The sequence below is a fragment of the Harpia harpyja genome, chromosome 9, assembly GCF_026419915.1.
Source record: "Harpia harpyja isolate bHarHar1 chromosome 9, bHarHar1 primary haplotype, whole genome shotgun sequence".
Taxonomy (NCBI): domain Eukaryota; kingdom Metazoa; phylum Chordata; class Aves; order Accipitriformes; family Accipitridae; genus Harpia; species Harpia harpyja.
Genome location: NC_068948.1, coordinates 14,920,908 through 14,941,732, shown reverse-complemented (window position 1 = coordinate 14,941,732; position 20,825 = coordinate 14,920,908). Strand labels below are relative to the sequence as shown.

At 40.5% G+C, this 20,825-nt stretch overlaps 1 protein-coding gene across 1 annotated transcript; it reads left to right on the top strand.

The window, feature by feature from the left end:
- The first annotated feature begins 1,108 nt into the window (after positions 1–1,108).
- On the top strand, positions 1,109–20,269 carry SHCBP1 (SHC binding and spindle associated 1). Its single transcript, XM_052797615.1, has 13 exons — positions 1,109–1,276; positions 3,186–3,356; positions 3,964–4,079; positions 5,072–5,280; positions 6,387–6,479; positions 9,024–9,257; positions 9,359–9,527; positions 10,797–10,917; positions 13,988–14,119; positions 15,059–15,177; positions 15,931–16,017; positions 16,362–16,503; positions 17,266–20,269. Exons 1-13 carry the CDS (start codon positions 1,159–1,161, stop codon positions 17,586–17,588), a joined length of 2,034 nt encoding a protein of 677 aa, XP_052653575.1. The 5' UTR covers positions 1,109–1,158; the 3' UTR covers positions 17,589–20,269.
- The last annotated feature ends 556 nt before the right edge of the window (positions 20,270–20,825 follow it).

The window sequence follows — 20,825 nt, the reverse complement described above, 5'->3', positions numbered from 1 at the left end:
GATCATGTTGTTAGAAATCTAAGGCAGCCCCCTCGTGGCCATTTATGTTTTGAAGCAACTGTTTCGAAAACCATTTAAAAATAGCCACTGTTTGCAGGAGAAATGAATGCTTCCCGTTTTAAAATTTCTACTGCGTACTGTTACAGTTGTTAAAGATGTTGATAAAACCAATAACCTGTTGTGCTGATACAGCTCAAAACCAGTTTTTGTGTGGCATTGATCTGAAATGATTGACTTGCCAGGAGCAGCTCTCTAAAGCCTGGCCTACAGTGGCAATCCCGGCTTCAGCGTGGGCAGAGGTACGTTAGGTGAACGGAATCCGTACTATCCCAAATCTGCGTGGTTGTCTTCCATCACAGGACACTGATCCTCTGAGAAATTCAGAGGGGGGAAAAACTGTGCTTTAAATTTTGATCAGGTGCCTTTTGTGTAGCAGGTGGTCAGAGCTAAAAGCAAAGCACGTCTTCCTGGAGTTAAGTGAAGAAGTCGTTCAGTGAATTATGTTTTGTTTTTGTTGGGGGGGGGGGGATTGTTGGTTGTTTTACGTTTCTGCGGCCACGCCTGACAGCTCCTTCGGTCAGTGCGCTGTGGAACCCCCCTCCGTGGGGCCACAACGGCGGCTGGCAGCAGACCTGCGGCTGGGAGCGGCGCGGCCCGTCCTCGCCGGCACTTCCGTGTTTTGTCTCACACGAACGGACCCAGCTTATCGGTCTGGTCATGACTGACGGGTGGAAGTTTTTAAGCATTCTCTTCCGTTTCCGACCTCTCCGGCTGCCGCCCTGCTCCAGAGGGAGCTCGGCCAGCCTTCTGGGAAACGGGAGAGTACCGGTCACGGTCATCCCCGCCGCCGGGCACAACTGCGGGTAACGGGAACTGCCGGCGGGGCAGCGCCGGGGCCCCACGACTAGCCTCCCGCCCGGCGGGGAAGCTCCCGCAGGGCCGACTGTGGCGCCAGCCCGCCCCGGCAGAAAGGACCGCCGAGAGGCGGCGCTCGCCGGTAACGGCCCTCCCTCCCGTTCTCTCTCCCGTTGCGGCCGGACACGACCGCGGCTGCCGCTAGCCAATCAGGGCCGTCGCTGCCGGTGACGTTGCGGAGGGTTAGCTGCCGGGGAAGTTTGAAATTTCAGCGGGCGGAGCCGCGCGCGGCGGGCGGGCAACATGGCTGAACCGGAGCTGCCGGGGAGCGCGGAACCGGCACCGGCGGGGGAAGGTCAGGCCCCGCTGCCGGCCGTGAGCAGCGCTGGCCTGCGGGAGCGCGCCGAGGAGGCGAAGCCAGGTAGGGGCTCCCTGTCCCGGGCGGCCGCCCCGCGGGGAGGAAGGGCGCGGGGCCACCTACGGCCGGGCGCGCCCCGGTCCTGCCGCCGCTCGGAAAGGGAGGGGCGAGCCGCGGGAGGGCCGCTGGCACCGTCCGCCTCGCTTTAGGGCAGCGCAGGCAGGGACGCGCCGTTTGCCCGGGGCGGCTCTGCAGCTGCGGAAGCCGACGCTGGAGGCGGCTTCCGCGGGGCGAGGGGCTGCGAGGTCAGACCGGGCCTTCGATATCTCCGCGGGCGGAGGTCGCACAGCCTGCTCGGGCAACCCGTGCTGCTGCCTGGCCGCCCTTCCCGGGAAGACGCTTGCTGTTGTCGGTCCGCCCCCGTGCGGGTGCCGGCAGGGGGGCTGCGGCTCAGCGCTCGCCGGCTCGGGAGTCTGCTGGTGCGTGGTAGAAATGTGACCTGCGAGGGGACGTAGGGTTGTCTTTGGAAATACGCACAGTAAAGTAGAATGTTTTCTTTTTCTTTTGATTGTGAACTTACGGTGTGTGTCTCGGGTGCATACCACGGGCTTTTAAATCGGCGTCCAGGAACATGCATGCGTTTGACACAGACAGAGGAAAAACGCTTTCCTGGAAGTGACTCCCCTGCCCTCTGCCTTAACAGCACAATACTGGAATGTTGGTGCTTTGAGTATCTATTGATTATCACTGCTCAGTGCCCGGTTATTACTGATACGTGGTTATGGGCTTGTAGTTTGTAAACAAAGAGCACGCTAAATTAAATGGCTTGTTCTGGAACCTATGCTGTGCTCTGGAATTCATAGTGTGGCTTGTACAGGGTATTGCTATCATGGTTACTGGGTTTGATCCTAAAATGTAAGGGATGTGTTAGAAATAGAATGTGATTTTTTTTTTTTTTTAGGTATATAGTAAAGGTCAGACTGTAGGCTAATGAAAATGCAGAGGCGTATGGATTGTTAAAGAATCAAGTTATGGACAATGAGGTTGTCTTGAGCTGTTACATTAATGAAAAGAAAAAAAAGACCTCAATCATCATCACCCTTGGTTTACTGCAGTCATCTCTCTAATATTTTCTGAACTTCTGGATGACCAGGCCTGAGAGATACTGTTAGACCAACAGTGACTGAGTTCACTGAGTTTGTAATAAGAACACAAGTGGAGACACTTTTTTGGAGACTTCTAAAGGGGTGCTATCATTGCATCGAGCCCTTCAAAGTAAAGATTCAGCCAATGTCCATTTAAGTGGGCTAAAAATTACAACGCTGTGTCCCTTCTGTCTAAATATGTTGCTTGGAATTTCTGTGGAGACTTTGTTATTTGTTAGTTTATTAAAATACAAAAGCAATGCTTGTACTGAAGAACAGGAAAAGACTTAAAAGGCAACTGTGAAAACACATGTTTAGCTGAGACTAGTATCTGCGGTTTTATCATTCATCTTACATTTTGCTCTTTGCTCGCAGTAATTCTGTGCATTATTTTGGATCAGTTGTGTGTGGGATCAGCTGGTTTTATACGTGTTCCAAAATCATTTGGGTTATTGCTTGATATGACATCTGGGTGATGCAAGCAGTGTACTAACAAGGCAAAATATGTACATAATGGTAATGTATTACCTAAAGTATTTTAGATCTTAACATATATAACAAAGTAAATTAGCATGTAACTGCAGCTCAGGGCAGGTGGCAACAAATAGGGAGATCCTCTTCTGGGACAGGGTAAATATTCTGAAGAAGAGAGCAAGTAACCAGGTAAGATAGTCTCTTCACCGAGGATAATTTAAGATGTGTTGTAGAAAGCAGGTTCATGATAGATCTTGGGCTGAACAGGAATTCTTTGGGAATAGAGGATTGAGTGATGATTGCATTGAACTGACAGTTTGTGGGGTTTGCTTTGTTCCCACTCCCCTCCCCAGATCTGCTCCAGGAAGATGATGATTCCTGTAGTGATTATGGCAGTCGTGACAAACCAGGGACTGCTTTAGGAAGGACTGTGCCAGATGGGAATGTGCTTTTTCCAGATATTTTTCACACCGATCATCTTTTGTTTTACGAGCGATTTAAAGCTTACCAGGATTACATCTTGGGTAAGTAATTTCTTAGTAAAAAAAGAACATGTAGTCAGGTTTCTTGTAGTGACTATTTAAATGATCCAGTTTAAATGGAGTCAATTCCATATTAAACTGTGAGATGCTCATAATAACGAGGACTGGAAAAGATGTAGTGTACTACCATCACTTATGCTGTAACCTGAGCTGCTCTAGCTGGTGGACCAGGAGGCAATGGTTTTAATATCAGTAAATAAAATCTGAATGATTGAAAGGCAAAGGTGCTAATACTGGTTACTGTGCCTTGTTTTAACTGATCTTACTAGAACTTTTTTGTGTGTAGTAAGACTATTTAAGATAAGGCACAGGCTAGCTGTTTAGTACCACTGGCACTGAAACCTTCAGTACCTGGAAGGTTGAGTACTGGATCTCTTCCAGAGAAGCACAAAACAGATGACTCTCCAGCTCTCTCAGTAGTGAGAGAGACAGCAAAAATGCTGATGGTTATCATGAGCAAAACAGAATGAAGTCCAACTTTAGATGAGGTAGAGGAACATGTCAACTGTGTTGACTTTCATTTTCCAATGATCTGGAGGACTATGCTTTCTTTCCTTGCATAAGTGTACTGTCTTCAATTTCTTTTTAGCTGACTGCAAAGCTTCTGAGGTGAAAGAATTCACAGCTGAGTACCTAGAGAAGGTCCTCGAACCATCTGGATGGCAGGCAGTCTGGCGCACTAATGTGTTTGAGGTCCTTGTTGAGGTAAATGGAACACAGTTGCTCAGGCATTTGTCTCCAGTTAACATCATTTATCTATGAAGTTTATGAGCTGGTAGAAAACAGTAATGTTTTCATATCTAATTGCCTTTGATGGCTAGGGCAATAGGAATTTTTTCAAAGGGCTCCTTGCTTGAAACTGGAAGGGGAAACACCAAGTCAGTGCAAGTAAGCCATGAGGTAGAATTCTGTGGGCGCAGAAGGGATAAGTACTTGGTCCAAAGCTGGCTGCTGTAATGTAGTCTTTTCAAGTATCAGGCTCTGTTCATTTGTCAGGTTTTTTTATCAGTAAAATTCTTCCCTTTAACCCATGTTGGTACTGACAGTAGCTCTTCTGCATTGCATACTCCTGTCACAGACCCACTGAGGATTGCTCGTTTGGGATACTCCTTTTCTAGGTCTCTCAATGTCCAAGTCATACATGTTTGTGCAAACCTTGGATGTTCAAACTTGCAGTACCATTACATGTTTGAAGAGGGGAAAAAACTTTGTACCCCCTCAGCTTTTCAGCCCAATTAGTGACAAAATGGCTTTCATGGGCCCAGACTAACTCTTTGGATTGTTTGTGTCTTGTGGGCACTTTGAAAAATGAGCCCCAAAGGAGTCCCTAGGAACTGTAAGGTATTGATTTGTTTGAGTCTGAGGATACTGCTTTTGCCTCTTTTTAAAAAAAAAAAAAAACCAAAACAAAAAAATAAAATTGGGAAGCAGCTTACTGGCCTTGTATGAGTATTATGAGGGAATTGAACGAAGTTTTTAATGTGGAAAAGGCTCTAGATGTGTGGTTCTGAGAAGCTTAATTCTGGGGTTATCACTTCAGCTGAATAGATTGCCTTCGCTGCACTATGCAATGTGCATTGGTTTGTGTGGGTCAACTGGCACTTGCAGCGTGGTCTGCTGACTTATGCACGTCATGTTAGCCTTCCTCAGCTGTATCTAAGGTTCTAAGAAATCTTAAGAACTCTTCGTTCCAACAGGTTGTTGATGTGGAGTACTCAGCTCTGAAAGCAGTTGTGCAACTCAGTGAGCCTTTCCTGTGCGAGTCACGGGATAGCACCTTTACCCTGGACTGCATGCAGGAACTCTTAGAGCTGAAGGAGCGTCAGATACCACTGCAGGAGCTGTGGGTTTTGTATGATGAATCAGGAGAGTTTGACCAGACAGCACTAGCTGTAGAGCATGTCAGGTAGGAAAATGCTCAAGGTTTAATTTTTGTCTTGAACAATTACACTCTGATAGCATCCAATGGATGGTGCCCTGAGTTCTTGTGGTCATGCTGGCAGCTTCACAAGCCAAGCTCTCCCAAGTAACTCTGATGAGGGGTACTATGAAGAGACAGCTCACAAAGAAAATCTGTGGTGTCCTCTGCAGCTACAGGTAATCACACAATCGCAAGGTACATTTAGCTGCAGCTTATTGTCAGTCTGCTTTTTGTGTCCAAAGGGGGTAGGGGGGAAATTATGTTGCTTTCCTTCTCTTCTCCACCTCAGATTTCCTTGGGCTGTATCACCTTGCTGGCTCTAGTGCAGTGTTTCTTTCTCTTGTATAACATTTTGGTGGATTTTTCCTTTTTTTTGTCCCATTCTTATTTTTTTTTTGCATTTTGCCTCCTCCCATAAATTTGCTCTTTATTCTTCAGTGTCTGTTCACATCTTACTACTTCTGTTTTCTTTTCCTTTCTTTATCATCTCTCTGTCTCTTTTCCATCTACCTTGTTTTCATGTACTACATGCTGTTTGAAAGCTGTCTACAAATAGGCAGTGGAACTGGATGAAAAAGCTAAAATAGGAGTAATGACCTTCCTGTCTGGAAAATGGGCTGTTTCAGAAGTTGTGGGTGTGGGAGGAAAAGGGGAGGAGAGACACATTCTGTTGAGAATTACTCAGTAGTGGAGATGTAAGCTTGGGTGATGGAGGTGACAAACTCATTGTCAAAAAGAAAGCTTAGCTGAAGGATGCCTGGCCAAAACCAAACCACCAAAAAGCCTCAGGATTTTAAGGGTGTAAGTCTTGTTTTCAAATCCAGCTTTTAGCTGTTCACTCTTTTGATGGAAGTGCGACTCAGGCTATTGTGAATTTTGAACTTAGATACACAAAATAAAACTCTTTATGCAGGTAAACAACAGACAAGACATAACTTCTGTGTATACTAAATAGTTTACAGGACAGTAACATGGAATTGGAGAGAGGTGATGCTTTGAGGTGAATTCTCAAGTTAGTTACATCTGTGTTTCCAGTGCTGTTGTCTCTGCTCAGGTAAACATGGCCTTAAACACTTACTTTGCTTCAAAAGGTTCTTCTACCAGTGCATCTGGAGGACCTGGGACGAAGAGGAGGAGGATGATTTTGATTACTTTGTGCGATGTGTTGAGCCTCGACTGAGATTGTAAGTGCAACACCTTTGATATTATTAGGGTAGAACCACAGGAAAGGGTGACGTGGGAATAGTGACACACAACTAGATTTTAAAAAAAACCCTGTTCACTAGTAAATCAAAGCAAGTCATTCTAACAGCATTCACTGTCTGATGGTCAAAATTTTTTATGTAAAGAGGATGTAACTGAGGTTGCCACTTGATTTCTGAACCCTCAGTTTTTCCCTGTAATCCTTGACCTTCCATCAGATGGCGCTTCACACCCAGCTATTGCCTCCTTCAAATTGCAGGCACATGAATTGTAATCCTAATTAAAGCTAGCATGGGATGCTCTGATGCCTCTGGACATAGAATAAGAACCAGAATGGAACTGAATGTAAACAAAAACTTGTAAATTGGTCATGCTGAAGGAGGAACGTATGTATTTCTTTCCCTAGTAGGATTAGTTGGCATTAGGTTTTCCGAAGGTTTTTTAATGCTGTCCGGCCATATGGAACTGAAGCAGTGCACAAGGACACAATCTTGTTATATTTCTGAGGGTGCTGAATAACCAAAGCACACCATAAAACATACCTGGAACAAATAATTCAAAAGTGATTTTTACTGTAGGTTTTCCCCTGAGATTTGATACACTATCCTTTAAGCCTTTCATGAGAGTTATTTTTCAATTCTTTTACTTACTATAACTTAGCATCATGAGTATTCCGAGGTTTGTGTGTCATTCAGATCCAGGTTTGATACTGCTGTGATGCTGGGGAACTACATCAGTGAATATTTATAACCTACCCTGAAATGCTATTTAGAATACGGCATTACATGTGCTAGACTATAGCATGTAGCACGTGCTTTCCAAAGAAAATTAGTATAATTACCCACACTAGAAAGGTGGCTGCAGGCCTTTCTTTGAAACAGGACACTATGTGGCATTTGAGGACTCTGATATGCCTGTATTTTTCTGAGATTGTACAAATTAGGAGGAAGTGTTATATATGGAAGCAGTACATGTTTCTGAAGTGTTTGTACTTGTATGCTCCAGCAAATGGCTTTTTTGCTTTTGAGTTTTTGGAGCCTTATGGAGACTTTGCATGGAATGAAACCAGAATGCAACAATGTGCCACGGGATAATGTTGTTGTTATTTTTTTTTTAACACTGTATGTGGTCTTACAGCCATTTTAGTGAGAATCCAAAATACTTAAACAATGTCTTCAAGCAGAAAAGTAAATGTTATCCCTTCTTGTTTTCCCATTCCATGCGTGATACAAAGTCTGTCCTCCAAGCTACACTGATGTTGGTGCTATCCTGTGTTCTGATCTAAGCACTGATGTGTCAGCTCAGAAATAACATTAAACTTCAATGCATGGAAATATATGATGCTTTAAACTTTTCAGGTCTCTGGTGTGCACTGTTTTAATGAGAACAAACAGTATCTTTACATTGCACATTAGGTTGTACTAGTCATCTGAGCCAAGTAAAGCTGTATGAAAAATGTAGAGCATGCATTTCAGGGCCAAATTACGTACAACATTCAGTTTCCTTCAAATATTTTATATTTCTATATCGCTATAAATTCTTCGGCTGTTAATCACACTGCATTGACTTACTCTGTTGCCTCCAATAACCCCATTGCCAAAGTGAGTGCCATTGTGAGGCTCTTTGTGTTTCTGTACACCCTGTTTATTGGAACTGTATAGATGTTGACTGCCCTGACTGCAAATTTTCTTGCTCTTTGCAGTATGCTTTAAGTGCACCCTTTAAAGAACCTCTGAAAGTTGAGGGAATATCTTTGCCCTTATTTCATGTAACCTCTTGAATAGGGCTATTTATACTGTGTTCAGTTGGTTCCCTACAAAAATGGTAGGAGATTATTAAATCTTGTTTTATTTGTATCATTAATTGCTGTCCAGCTTTTTTGTAGTGACCATGATTGGTCTTGCGTGATTGACCCTGGAGTTCTTGGCACCGTCTAGCTGGCAGATGTCCTCATCTTTCTGACTTTGGCAATGCAACTTTGGGCTTGCATTTTCTGGCCTGCAGTTTCATTTGTAGAGGATACTCTTGGGATAGTGGAAAATTTACCGTGCAGTGCCTTCACATCTTCATCTGGTGCTGATAATGCCTTTCTTATTCATTCTGTGTTTTTGTCCAGGTAGTTGTTTAGGTTGTTGCTAACAGAGACTTCACATTATAGGATTTTTCTTCTATTTCAGACATGATTTTCTCAGTTTTTCTGATAAATGCTTAAAAATACACTAATTTTTATATCTAATTACCTTCTAAATTCTTACTATTTCTTATAGCTGTGCTTTTGCCTTTGTTTTAGAGTGAGTTTCTGATAATTGTGTATAAACTTTCAAGGTGGATGGGCAACTATTTAGAAAATTATATGTTTGTCTGTGCAGATTTTTGGTTTTGCTGCTTTCAAAAAAGATTGATATAGACTGCAGAGAATCTTGACTGAAGTACGGATGCAGAACTCCTCATGTTCTCTCCGGGTTTGTATTTGATCTTTAAAAATTGTAAATGCAAAATACACTGACCCCTTGCTCTAACTGCAGGCATTATGACATCCTTGAACACCGTGTACCTTCTGGGCTCGTAGCGGATTACCAGAACTTGTTGTCTCAATGTGAAGAGCTTTACAGGAAGTTTTTAAATGTGAGGAACAGCATATCAAGCAGTGATTCAGAATCAGAAGTAGAAAACGTCTCCATGGTGGAAGGACTAAAATTGTATGAGAAAATAGAGCACTTAAAACAAAAGCTGAAACTAATTGAGAATCCTCTGCTGAGGTACTTGGTGGGTTTGTGCAAGGAGGAGGGCCATATGGGTATCTATACATGGATGTTCTTTACCGAAGAAAGAACTGATGGCTTTGTTACTCTTGTTTTAGGTATGTGTTTGGTTACCAAAAATACAGTGGTCTCCAAGCTAAAGGACTGAGACCAACAGGTACCAAGATCACTCATGTTGTATCCTCAACCATGATGGCAAGTCTGCTGCAGTCATTGTTAAGGGACAAACTTTGCCCTGAATCTTGTGGTGAAGAACTAGAAATACAGGTACAGTAACAGGAATTGTCTGTCTGCTAATACTTTTTTCTCCTCAAGAAACAATGTGGAAGAGTAAGTTAATTTATCACGTGCAAGATACTACCTTTGCTCAGTGTTATTTTTTTGTCAGTTCAAAAAAACCACTGTAATTTAAACAATAGGTGGTAAGACTGGATGATACAAATAATTTCTTTTAATTCATTTGTGTCTGCTGAGTACTCTATACAAGCAGTTTCCTTCCTGTGTGTAGGAAATAATGAGATAAACCTTCTGAAATAATTCTACAATGAAACATGGTAAGGCATAATACTTATATATAGTTTTGAAATACCTGTGTCTTTTGATGCTACTGATAATGATCTAGAGTTTGAAGAAAGAAATGTCATTCTGTTGCTTTAGTTCTGTGTAGGAGATACATTTATTTTAGAGCAGTTATGTTTAGTTTTAGTGAATTCAGGCAGGACTTACCACTTCAGCAGTTACAGTCTGGATTCCTTGGGCCCAAATGAAATTGCTTGCTGTATTCTGATCAAGTTCATGAATTACAGGTGGCCAAAATGGAGCTACAGGGAAGGTCCTGGATTAACTTTTGGGCTATAAATCAGATTTTCTGACTTGGCAATTGAAAAATGCTCTCACTATGCTTATCCTGGGATTTGCTGGGAAGCAATAAATGTGCAATTTTTCTGTACTATTTGTTATCCTTCAATACAGAATCCCTCAGTAATATTTGTGAAGGCTATCAGCATGCCCTCTTTGGGCATGGAAAAGGACCATGGGGACCCCATATTTGCCACTGTAATATCTGAACTCTATTTTGGGGTGACTTGCACCAGGGTTACGTCAGTATTCAGACCAGCTCAAATCTAGTTGCTGAGTTGTTTGTATTTTTTATTTTCTTTACCTTCTGTCATCTATTTCTTCAGTAATTCATGGCAAGTCACTTGAGACAATTCAAATGTTGGCCTGGAACCAAGGCCATATTGAGGTTTGCTTTCTGGTGCATATGCTCTCTTCAATCTGTGTCTCTGCCCCAGTTTTCTCATGGGGCAATGGACATGACACAAACATGAAAGGAATGCTTTAAGGCTGTTTTTGTCCAGAGTGTGCTATGATTCTTGAATTCAAAGTAGAAATCGTGTATTATTGGTGCCATTAAAAAGGGTTTCTTTTAAGCAAAAGCAGCAACATTTAATTGAAAAGCAAGCTTTAAGGGCATAAATGCATCCATTTTTATAGTGTTCTTCAGGAGCTGATTATATTGTTTGTCTTTTACAGTTTCACAATGATCCACTGGCAGCTGTAAATGCCTGTTATGAAGGAGACACAGTCATCATCTGTCCTGGTCATTATGTTGTAGATGGCGTGTTCTGCATTGCTGATTCAGTTGAACTAGAAGGTAGAAGGTTTGCTAGCATAAAGGTCCTTAAAACAAAGTAAACTGTGAATATCTTAAATTAGCTCTGCATAAGGATTTACTTTTTGCAGAGTTTGGTGGGAGCCTTTGCTTTTTTCTTTAAAGTGCTCCTATTTCTGCTCATAAAGGCATGTCTAATGCAGGATGGAGTACAGTGTTTTATTAGCCATAGTTACTTCTGCAAATAAACTGCAAATTTTGCTGATTGATAGCAAATTCATAATTTCCTCCTAAATATTTGTCTGGATAAATCCTGATTATATAGATAATATTATAATTACAGATTATAGATAATAGAGAGGATTCAACAGAAACATGAGGGACTTGATTTTTTTTTTTTTTTTCTTTAAATCTAGGAAGCACAGAAGTCATTCTGAGAGGCTTCAATTTTTAAAGCCAGTAACTTAAGAGTACTTGAGAGATGTCCTTCTTGTTCTTTGCATGTCTTAATCTGCTTCAGAGGTATACTCTGAGACTCACGGCCAGTATAGCACTGGTGAATACAGAGGAAAAGAGCCAGGTGCTATTAGAACTTAGTTTATAGCACTTATTGTGTGTCTACAATGTGTGTGGGGGCTACCACTGTGAGTCTGCATTCTGTGAAGTGCAGGGGTAGAGGGAGCTTTAGATTTAACGTGTGTATTTTTTCTGTAGAAATAGACACAGCATCTGCGATTCCATTTTTCTTGCAAAATATTTGTGTTTTAAATACTTCTGCCTCGTCTAGGATATGTTGCTATCTCTTCCTCACAATTCTTGATTTCTCAGTGTAATTCCTCTGCTTTAGGCATGCATGCTCTTTTGCAGGGTAATAGTCTGTATATCACTGGGGCTTGTGCAGCTGTTCAGATACTTATTTAGCTGAATTTTTATCTTGTCAAAACTTCTTAATGGGAAGAAGGCTGGGAGTTTAATTTCCTGCTGTTCTATACTTTATTTTTCTTGCCCTTGTTTTATGAGTGTCATTTTCTTTCTTGCCCTTCTCTTGTGTGTGTTTGATTTATATAGATATGCATGTTGATAGACAATGCACTTGCAGGATAAAGGACCTCAGTAAAGTGCTTTATTTATCTGCAAGAATGACATTGTTCTAAAATTGTGTGGGGTGGTGTTTATTGCTTTTCTAGCTTTGAGGAAACAGTAATACAAATGGTGCAATAGCACACCTATTAAAGGATGAGCTGCTCTATTTTAAGGAGCAAGGTATATAAATATGTATCTTTAGTGTGAACCACTCTCTGAATAATGAGTACATGTCAGGGTATTTAATCTTCTTTTATGGACTCCTGTTAGAGAAGTTTTTATAGCAATAGTAGCAGGCAAAAACGTTTGAAGTTGGAGCATCAAGAAAAATGTTGCTGGCACTAATCTGAGCAGCTGGCCGTTTTGGTGGCTTCCTTGGGATGAAGGGGTGACTCATCAAAGATATAATGTCACTTTGCTTTGTAGAGCTTTTATTTTCTTCCAGCCACTGTGCAAGTCAGTAGTAACATTGAAAGCATGGGGATTAGTAAGTCAGGGATAAATAAAAACTTACAAGAACTAAATACGGTTAAAGCAGTAGCTGCTGCAGAAAATCACAGTAAGGATAACTTTAACACCTGACAAAGATGTGTAGCAAAGGCACCCAAGAACTTCCCTTTTGCTTGCACAGTAGTTGTTCACGCTGGAGGGGAACCAGTAGGATCAGCCCGTCTAATACCTGTGATCAGTGTTAGCTCCTGTGGAGTCACTTAGCTTACAGGCAGGGTGTACAGTCGTGACCACATTGTGTATTGACACCACTTGACAGCTGGTGAATCCTTCCTTGTCTATTCCTTGTCTTTGCACTAGCTTCCTTCTTACTACTAGAGCTGCTACTTCAGAGGTGATGTGTAAAGCAAGCTAAAAGTGTGGTTAGAAAAACTGCAGGTAGTCTGTAGGACAATTATTCTTCAACTCTTGCCTTGGATAATAACCTCTTTCTGTAGTGGTGTGAAGTTAAGCTAGATCTGCCATTTGCTGTCCTATGGTGCTCTCTTTTTACGTGCTGGAAGTAAACTGCCCCATGCCACCTCCTCCCCAGGGGGGCACTGTAAATCAGTAGCAGTGGGAAAAGATTTCGAGATAGTATAGTCTGTTGAAGTATCAATTACTTAACTTTGCATTAAATCTGCTGTATCAAAACTTCCTGCCAACTCTTGTTCAAAGGTTTTTTTCTTTTTTTAACCTTTCTACTTGCACATTACAGTATTTATGTATTTGGTTAAAAGCTAGCATTCTGCTCAGGCACTTCTTATCTGAGTTTGTGTGCGCTTTCAGAAAATGATAGGACTCATGCTGCTTTAATAGATGTTGCATTATTGCTTTCCTTATCATGATTCTTGTCAGTGACAAGCAATAAAAGCTTTACATGCCCATAAATTTCCCTGTAAGTGGTTGAATGCTGACAACTGTGGATGGCTTAGTAAATCAATGTTGGCATATGCTTGTGAAAGTTTCTTTTTAATCTGAATTAATCTGGAAGCCTGTGTAACACAGGAACATTAAATTTTGACCCAAGTTTCATTTAAATAGGGAAGTTGAGTGAAGCTTATTAACAACGTCAAGTCCTTTGCACTTGCTTCCTTGTGTTGTGGTGGTGACTGCTTTTTTTCCCCCATGTTCTTTGGAACCTCTGCCTGCTCTAGTGAACTTCCGTACTTTGAAAGCAGACTGCAGGTGCCTGTGTGACCTCGGTTACTGCATCTCTCTGCTCTGTTGTAACTCTTGGGAGTGAGAACTTTGGCCTTGGGAAATGTGAGCTCAGTTACCCTTTTGTTCAACTGTCTAAAATAACTTTGCATTTTATTGTGTGTCATTCAAATAAGGTAACTTTTGACTTTGGTTTTGAGTGCCTGTACCTTGGTACAGAGGGGATAGGTGTAGCCTAGCCACTGGGTGGAAAATCCTACTCAAGATATTAGACCTCTAGTTTTAAACCTCCATATTTAATTTAAATGTCTGTTATGTACTAAGCACCTGACTGTTACCAGGTATTCATCAAACTTGTATCTTTCACCTCTGCTTTAAGGCTATGGCCTGCCAGATGATATCGTGATAGAAAAACGAGGGAAAGGAGACAACTTTGTTGACTGTACAGGAGCCAATATAAGGATTTCCAGTTTGAAGTTAGTGCAACATGATGCTGTGGAAGGGATTTTAAGTAAGTATAAAAGCATCTTGGCCTTTTTGTGAATCTTTCATAATTTACTGTTAGAATTAAAGCTGACACTCAGTGTTGGAGTTTACTAGTTTTAACAAAATATTGTAGAGAGGAGCCCTACAGGTATAAATATCAAGGCTTTCCCCTTCTTTTTAACTTGCTTATAATGTGGACATCCAAATAACTTCTACTCTTTGTACTTTCAAGGTATTGTGGCTCTTGCGTTTTATTCTTATACTGGGATAAGATCATCTGACTTGATCATTTTTCTGCTGTTAAGGCAACCTGACTCTGCTGCACAGCCTATGTCAGGCTACCTGGAAAAGGAAATAATTCCTTTTTCCACAAAAGAACCCCCATGGCAATGTTCAGCTGTAGCTGAACCCAGCCAGCTCTCCGCTGAGGAATGGCATATGCTGTAGAAGTAGCGTAGAACTTTGTTTGCCGATAGCACATTCAAACTGAGGCTCAAATAATCCTAAGTTGTATCCAGTGACTTTATTGGCCATGGGCTTCTGTCTTAGCAGAAGGTGCTAATTAATTCTTTGCCTCAACAGACATTTGGTTTGAAACATGTTAAAATGTTTATTAACACCTGTATACATGTATTTAATATCTTATTAATTCAAAAGTCTCTTAGGAATGTAATGAAAAGAAAAGTTGCTGTCACTCTCAAGGAAAAAAAAAAAAAAAAGCCAAAAAACCTCTGAGACAAATCTTTGACTAGTGCTCCCTTGCAGCAGTGTTCCTGCTTCTACCAGAAAAATAGCATGAGTTCAAACCATGCATAAGCATATCAGTAAAATTAACCTAAAATGGATAAAATTAAAATAGTAATTTTATCACACTGCAAAAGTGCTACAGGTTCATCTAGCTGTAGGAGGGGTTTGCCTTTGCATAACTAATTCATTTAACAATATTTGTTTTCTGTGTATATAGATGTCCATCATGGGAAAACCACCCTGGAGAATTGTGTGTTACAATGTGAAACGACAGGCGTAACAGTACGAACATCAGCTGAGCTATTAATGAAAAACTCAGATCTGTATGGTGCCAAGGTACAAACAAATTCTTAACTCCGGCTTATTTTCTAAATTAAAATAAAGGTTTCTGCTTGGAAATAACACAGTCAGTAATGGGCTGACTTCTGTCGCTCTTGAGGGAACCTTTACAAATTCATTTTGGACAGCTACATGTTATTGAGTTTAAGAGATTGGTCCCAGGGGTCTTGTGGCCTCCAGCAGTATCTAGTGAAGTGTCTCATGACGAGTTGTGTGTGATGATATGAAAATGATGTAGAAACAGGGGACACCTAGAAATAATGTTGCTGCATTGCTGGACTGATTAATATCCTGCAATACTTTTAAAGTGATTTTCTGTTTTCTCTGCCCATAAATCATTTTCTTATTAAACCTTGCATTTGTTCTGCAAATGAAATGCCCTTTTTGGACACCTTGTCCGTTGATCCTTACATAAGGATGATAAGCACAGAATTGAACTCTGATTAGGATGTTTTGAAGAATGATGGAGCTTTGAGTGTTGAGGTGGATGACTGAAGAACAGGAAAGTAATGCAAGGCTGTGCAGTTACTCTTTACCAGAGCTTTTATGGACTGGTGACAATAATATTATCCATGGGGCCTCAACCTTGAGTATTGCTGCTAAAGTTGGTTAACAAAGCCATGAAGCTGGTGTGGTAACACAATTTTGCATTGTGTAAACTGGTGGATGAACACAAAGATCTGCAATGGAGTTGTTAGGTTGGAAATGTGCCCGAACTATTTGTGAACTGCTATCAATTTTATCTTGTAGGGTGCTGGTGTGGAAATATATCCAGGTAGTACCTGCACCCTGTTAGACAATGGCATACACCACTGCAAGGAGGGAATACTTATAAAGGTCAGTTCAAGGCAGAATGTACTTGTTTTTCAAAAGCTTGTAGCTGCTAGAATTAATGCAAATAATTTGTGTTAGGTTGGCTTATAACCTTGCTGCCTTATGGTAGAACTCTTATATGTCACATGCAATGATAATGGTACTTGTTTGCCTTGGGTTGGTCCATCAAAGCAGTATACTTGTTTTAGTTCTAACCTGCCAGAAAGAAAATGCCTTTTACAATGTCACTTGCGTAGGCAAATAATAAAATTCTAGCCAATACATAGAACTGATTCTACCTAAAACTGAAATATTTTGCATCCCTTTAGCTGGACATAACATGTTGGATTTCCATTTCTTTGCTGTAGAACTTTTTAGATGAACATTATGAAATCCCCAAGATAACCATGGTCAATAACATGATCCATAACAATGAAGGATATGGTGTGGTCCTGGTTAGACCAACAATGCCGTCTGATGTAAATGATGCTTCAGTGGAGAGAACAAAAGGTATTTTTCTCTTCCTAGAAGAAACTCCTAAAACTAGTAAATCTAGTATACCCAGGTTTTTCAATTGCATAATTCATAACCAAGTCTCTTAAATTTTCTAATAACATCTAGATTGATTTAGCCAAAATAAATCTTCATAATTCTTGGAACACTGGAATTTCCTAAAGGACGAACTTGCTGGAGAGAAATACTGTGAATGTCTGTGCTTCATGGTGTGTGTGTGCTTCCATTGTAAAGTCCTTACGTACCTCATCTGTGCTCCCTACTAAGCGGAGCCTGTATGACTGATGGCTTCCTTGGGTCATACAGAAAAAAGAGTGTGACCAGCAAGAAAGCAGATATGGCTTCTCTTACAGCTCTTCTGGTTCATGATAATTCTCTGCTCATTTTTTCTTTTGTGCGTTAGAGCCAAGACGTCCTCCCAGCAAAGAATTTTTTTCTCTTCAGTAAATAAAATGTGACAACTGTATTTCTCATATTAGGTCTTACTCATGAACTGTCACTAAGTGCAATGTGTAAACCCACTGTAATTTTCTCTAATATCACTATCGCTTGGCAACTTGAAGTCATCTCAAGAAGAAACCTTTTCCTTAAGCATCTTACACTGTGTTTGGCATATGTGACTGTCACTAAGTAGTTATCCAAAAAGTGAGTGGGATGAAGTGAAAATGTTAAGACTGAAGAAAATTTAATTCCAGGATTTTTAAATGATTTGGCTGTTTTGCATGATTGCGATGACATTCTTATTGTTTCCTGACTTAGGGAGTACACAGCCTACCCAGTCAGGTGATGGGACAGCCTGTGTAGAGGGCTTCCGGCAAGAAGAACTACCTGAATGTGTAACTGATGAGCTGGAGCTTTATGAGCAAGCCGAGATTTCTGAACAAACTGAAGGCAATTATGAAATTGCAAATGAACTCGGGGTTACTTCTGCAAGGAAGAGCCAGATGCACAAAAAAAGACTGAGTGAACTGGGAATCACAGAAGCTGATGACAACTTAATGTCACAGGAAATGTTTGTTTCTATTGTGGGCAATCAGTTCAAATGGAATGGGAAAGGAAGTTTTGGTACCTTTCTTTTCTGACTGTCCTGACCCCTAATGGCACTGCGATAGGAGATTTGCACAAGCTATTATTTTCATTGCTGCTTTCAGAGGAGTTAACCTGTTCCATTAGCCTTCCATAATGTCACTAAAATGTGTCAAATATTTATTAATAGTATATGTATTGCATGTGGAAACTTTGCTTCCTTGCTGCAAGTATGGATAACATGGTAGAAAACAGAACTCTAGCATGGAGACCGTGCATGTATTCTGCTAATCTATGTGCTGCTGCTTTGCGAGCTCTCTGAATTTTTTTTTAGTGTATTTATTTAACTTCTCATTGTAAAAAAAATCTTCAAAGAAAGAAAATATAGATAGGGTTCATCATGTAGAGTGGACAACAAATGTGTGGCAATAAGTGGTACATCTTCCTCCATATTTTTTTAAAGTGTCATTAGTCTGCAGCTGACTCCTATAAGAGATTGACATACTTTTTAATTTTTTACATTGAACAGAAGCTAGTGAAATGCTCTTCCTTAGGAATGTAGTGGTTGGCTGCCATGCTTCATACTTGAAGGATTTTCTAGAAAACTTAGCATTTGGAAGGGTAGCATCATTCAGTCTTCTGTGTCTTTCCGTGCCCAGCTGTTTACTTCCAACAGCTACCAGTGCCTGTGCACCTTTTCCTTAGGGAGGACAGCATCTAACTAAACTCCATTAATCTGAATAAAGAGAAATCAAAATAGGTGTCTGTCTATTGGTGGTATTTGTACTGTACCTTTCAGTGCATTATTCTAAAATTTTTAAAACTATATGCTACTTGCAGCAGCTGAGGTTTTGGAAATGAATTGAAAATTTAAAAAATTACTTTCCATTGCAATATTATCAGCCCACAGCTGTGGAACATTCAGTAAAACAAAGGCACTTTAGCAGCTCACTGTTCATGTTATTAGTTTTTACTTGAGGGAAAAATTGGAAGGACTGCCTGATTGAGGACTCTTCCTTCTCAGTGCCTCTCTGATTTTTAATTACGAATCTAGATGCCGCCTTCAAACTTTTGTACTGTCTTCAAGAGTTGTAGGTCAGTCTTTGAACTGCTGTGTGAAATGTATGTAGGAAAATACTAACTCCTAAGTGATTCATGATGTCCTATGAAACAGAATCCAGTACGGTGTTAAGAAGGCAAAAGCATGTTTCCAGCAAATTGACTTTGGAATAATTTCTGAAAGTAACTTAGCAGGTGTATGCCTTCACTAGAAATGAATGCGTTGCCTAGAAGTGGATGTGAATAGTCTGATCCAGATTTTTCACTCTAGCTGTTCTTAAATTGAGATGACAATCAAAATTCACTTCAGTACATGATTTGTTTTAGTGTGAGCAGCTGATAGAAAGGAAAAGAGAAAGGTGTAATTTTACAAGCATTTTTTTCCCATTATGTGACCCGCAGGATTCATTGCAGCTTTCCTAGCTCACTGCTTCTGTTTTTGTTCTGCTCAGGACACTTGGCTTCAGGACTAAACTTTGCATTTTGATGAACGTAAATGCCATTGCAGTATCTCAACATGCACGAACCCATAAATGTTTGCCACTTAGTGACTTTAAAGAAATACTTGAGTCAAGTGAAAGCCTAATGCTAAGACTGGCAGTAGTTTAGTATCTTAAGCTATTCATCAGGTCACATGCCATGTTTCATGCTTTGATGTTATGCCTTTATTTCCTGATTGTAATCCTTAGTAAAGGACTGGGGCTAAAAACTAATTTTGTGGTTCTTTCCTCTCATCTTTTCAAAACCGTAATTCTGAGTGAGCTGCCTTCGTGATGTGTAGGTAGCATTTTTTTCCTTTGCACTTCATTTTAAGCCTGGCATATGTCTTGACAGCCTCTTATCTTCTTTTTTTTTTAAAATTCAGGTTTACATTTATGAAGATACCAATAAAAATGTAACTCTTTTTCTTTCAATACCAGTACAGTTTTGCCTGTTCCTGTGCCAGATGCCAGTGGTGATTCTATTGTGCAGGTTGTCAGTAGGTCAAGGAGCAAAGTATGAAAAGATGAGGCTGCTAGTACAACTTCCAGCAATTTCCTTTGTGCAGGAACTGTATGATAAAATTGTGGTTATACTATTGATGACACTTGAGCCTCAAGGGACTAAGCTTTGAATGGACTGTTCTCATCTCAGTGTTTTGTCCTTCCAATCACTTATGTCACTGATAAATGTAAGTTTCTTTATTTTGCAGCTTTAATTCCCCTTTGAAGTGCGGAAGAAGAAATGTTTAAATATAAAGGGAAAGAACTGTTGACTAACACAAGGTTTGTACGCTCAACTTGGAGTGATGCATTTTGTTAGTGGATTATATTTTTGAAATTATAAATTCAGTTTCTTCTGTGTAAATATTTTTCTTAAATTTTATTTTTTTCTTGCATTTTCAAATTTTCTTCAATTTTTCTTAAAGGTATTTGATGTTATAGCGATGAGTAATGATCTACTCTTCTCTGTGCACGTTCCCTGCCTCCTAAATGAGAAACTAATTCCAGAATGCTTTCTTGTGTAGCTGCCAAAGAAAAGCTGGTGAAAACATTTCGTTTCAAGAAATGTTTAAGCAGCTGCAAAATAACTTTTTCCCAGGATGAGATTTCCCCATCCTATGTATCTAGCCTGTTGTTCTTTGACTTACTACGTTTTACGCTTATTAAATGTGCAATTAAATTTACCCCATTGCTTACCTAGTTGGTCCTGGCCACATTTTTTTGTTTGTCTGGCCTTTCCACTACTGATTACTTTCTCAAATCTTGGCAACCTTGAGCTTTGTCTTTAACCTCTTCCCTGTCCCTTCATGTCTTTACTGGGTAGATAAATTACTGCTGTACAAATACTTCCGGGAGGAATAAGCTGCATGCAGCATGTCTTGTCCCAGCTTATCATACCTGAATCCTGGACAGTAACACATGACAAATTGTATTAATCTCACCTTTCTGACAGCAAATTGGGTCTATATTCCTGTTTTATGAATCCACTTTTCCCAAGGGATTGCTAGACAACACAGATTCTGGTAATTAAGCACTGATATTTACATGCCTTCATCGAGGTTAATAAAAATTATACATTCTAGGCAAAAGATTTTACAACTGTAGGTGTGAGCCTAGAGTATATGAAACAGTTTTTGAGCCAAATCAGTTGAGTTGGAGCTTCTCATTTACAACTCAGTAAATGATTAATTAGACAAAGTGAAATTAATAACTGGCTATATATTATCTCAATTTTAAACAATATTTCAAAAA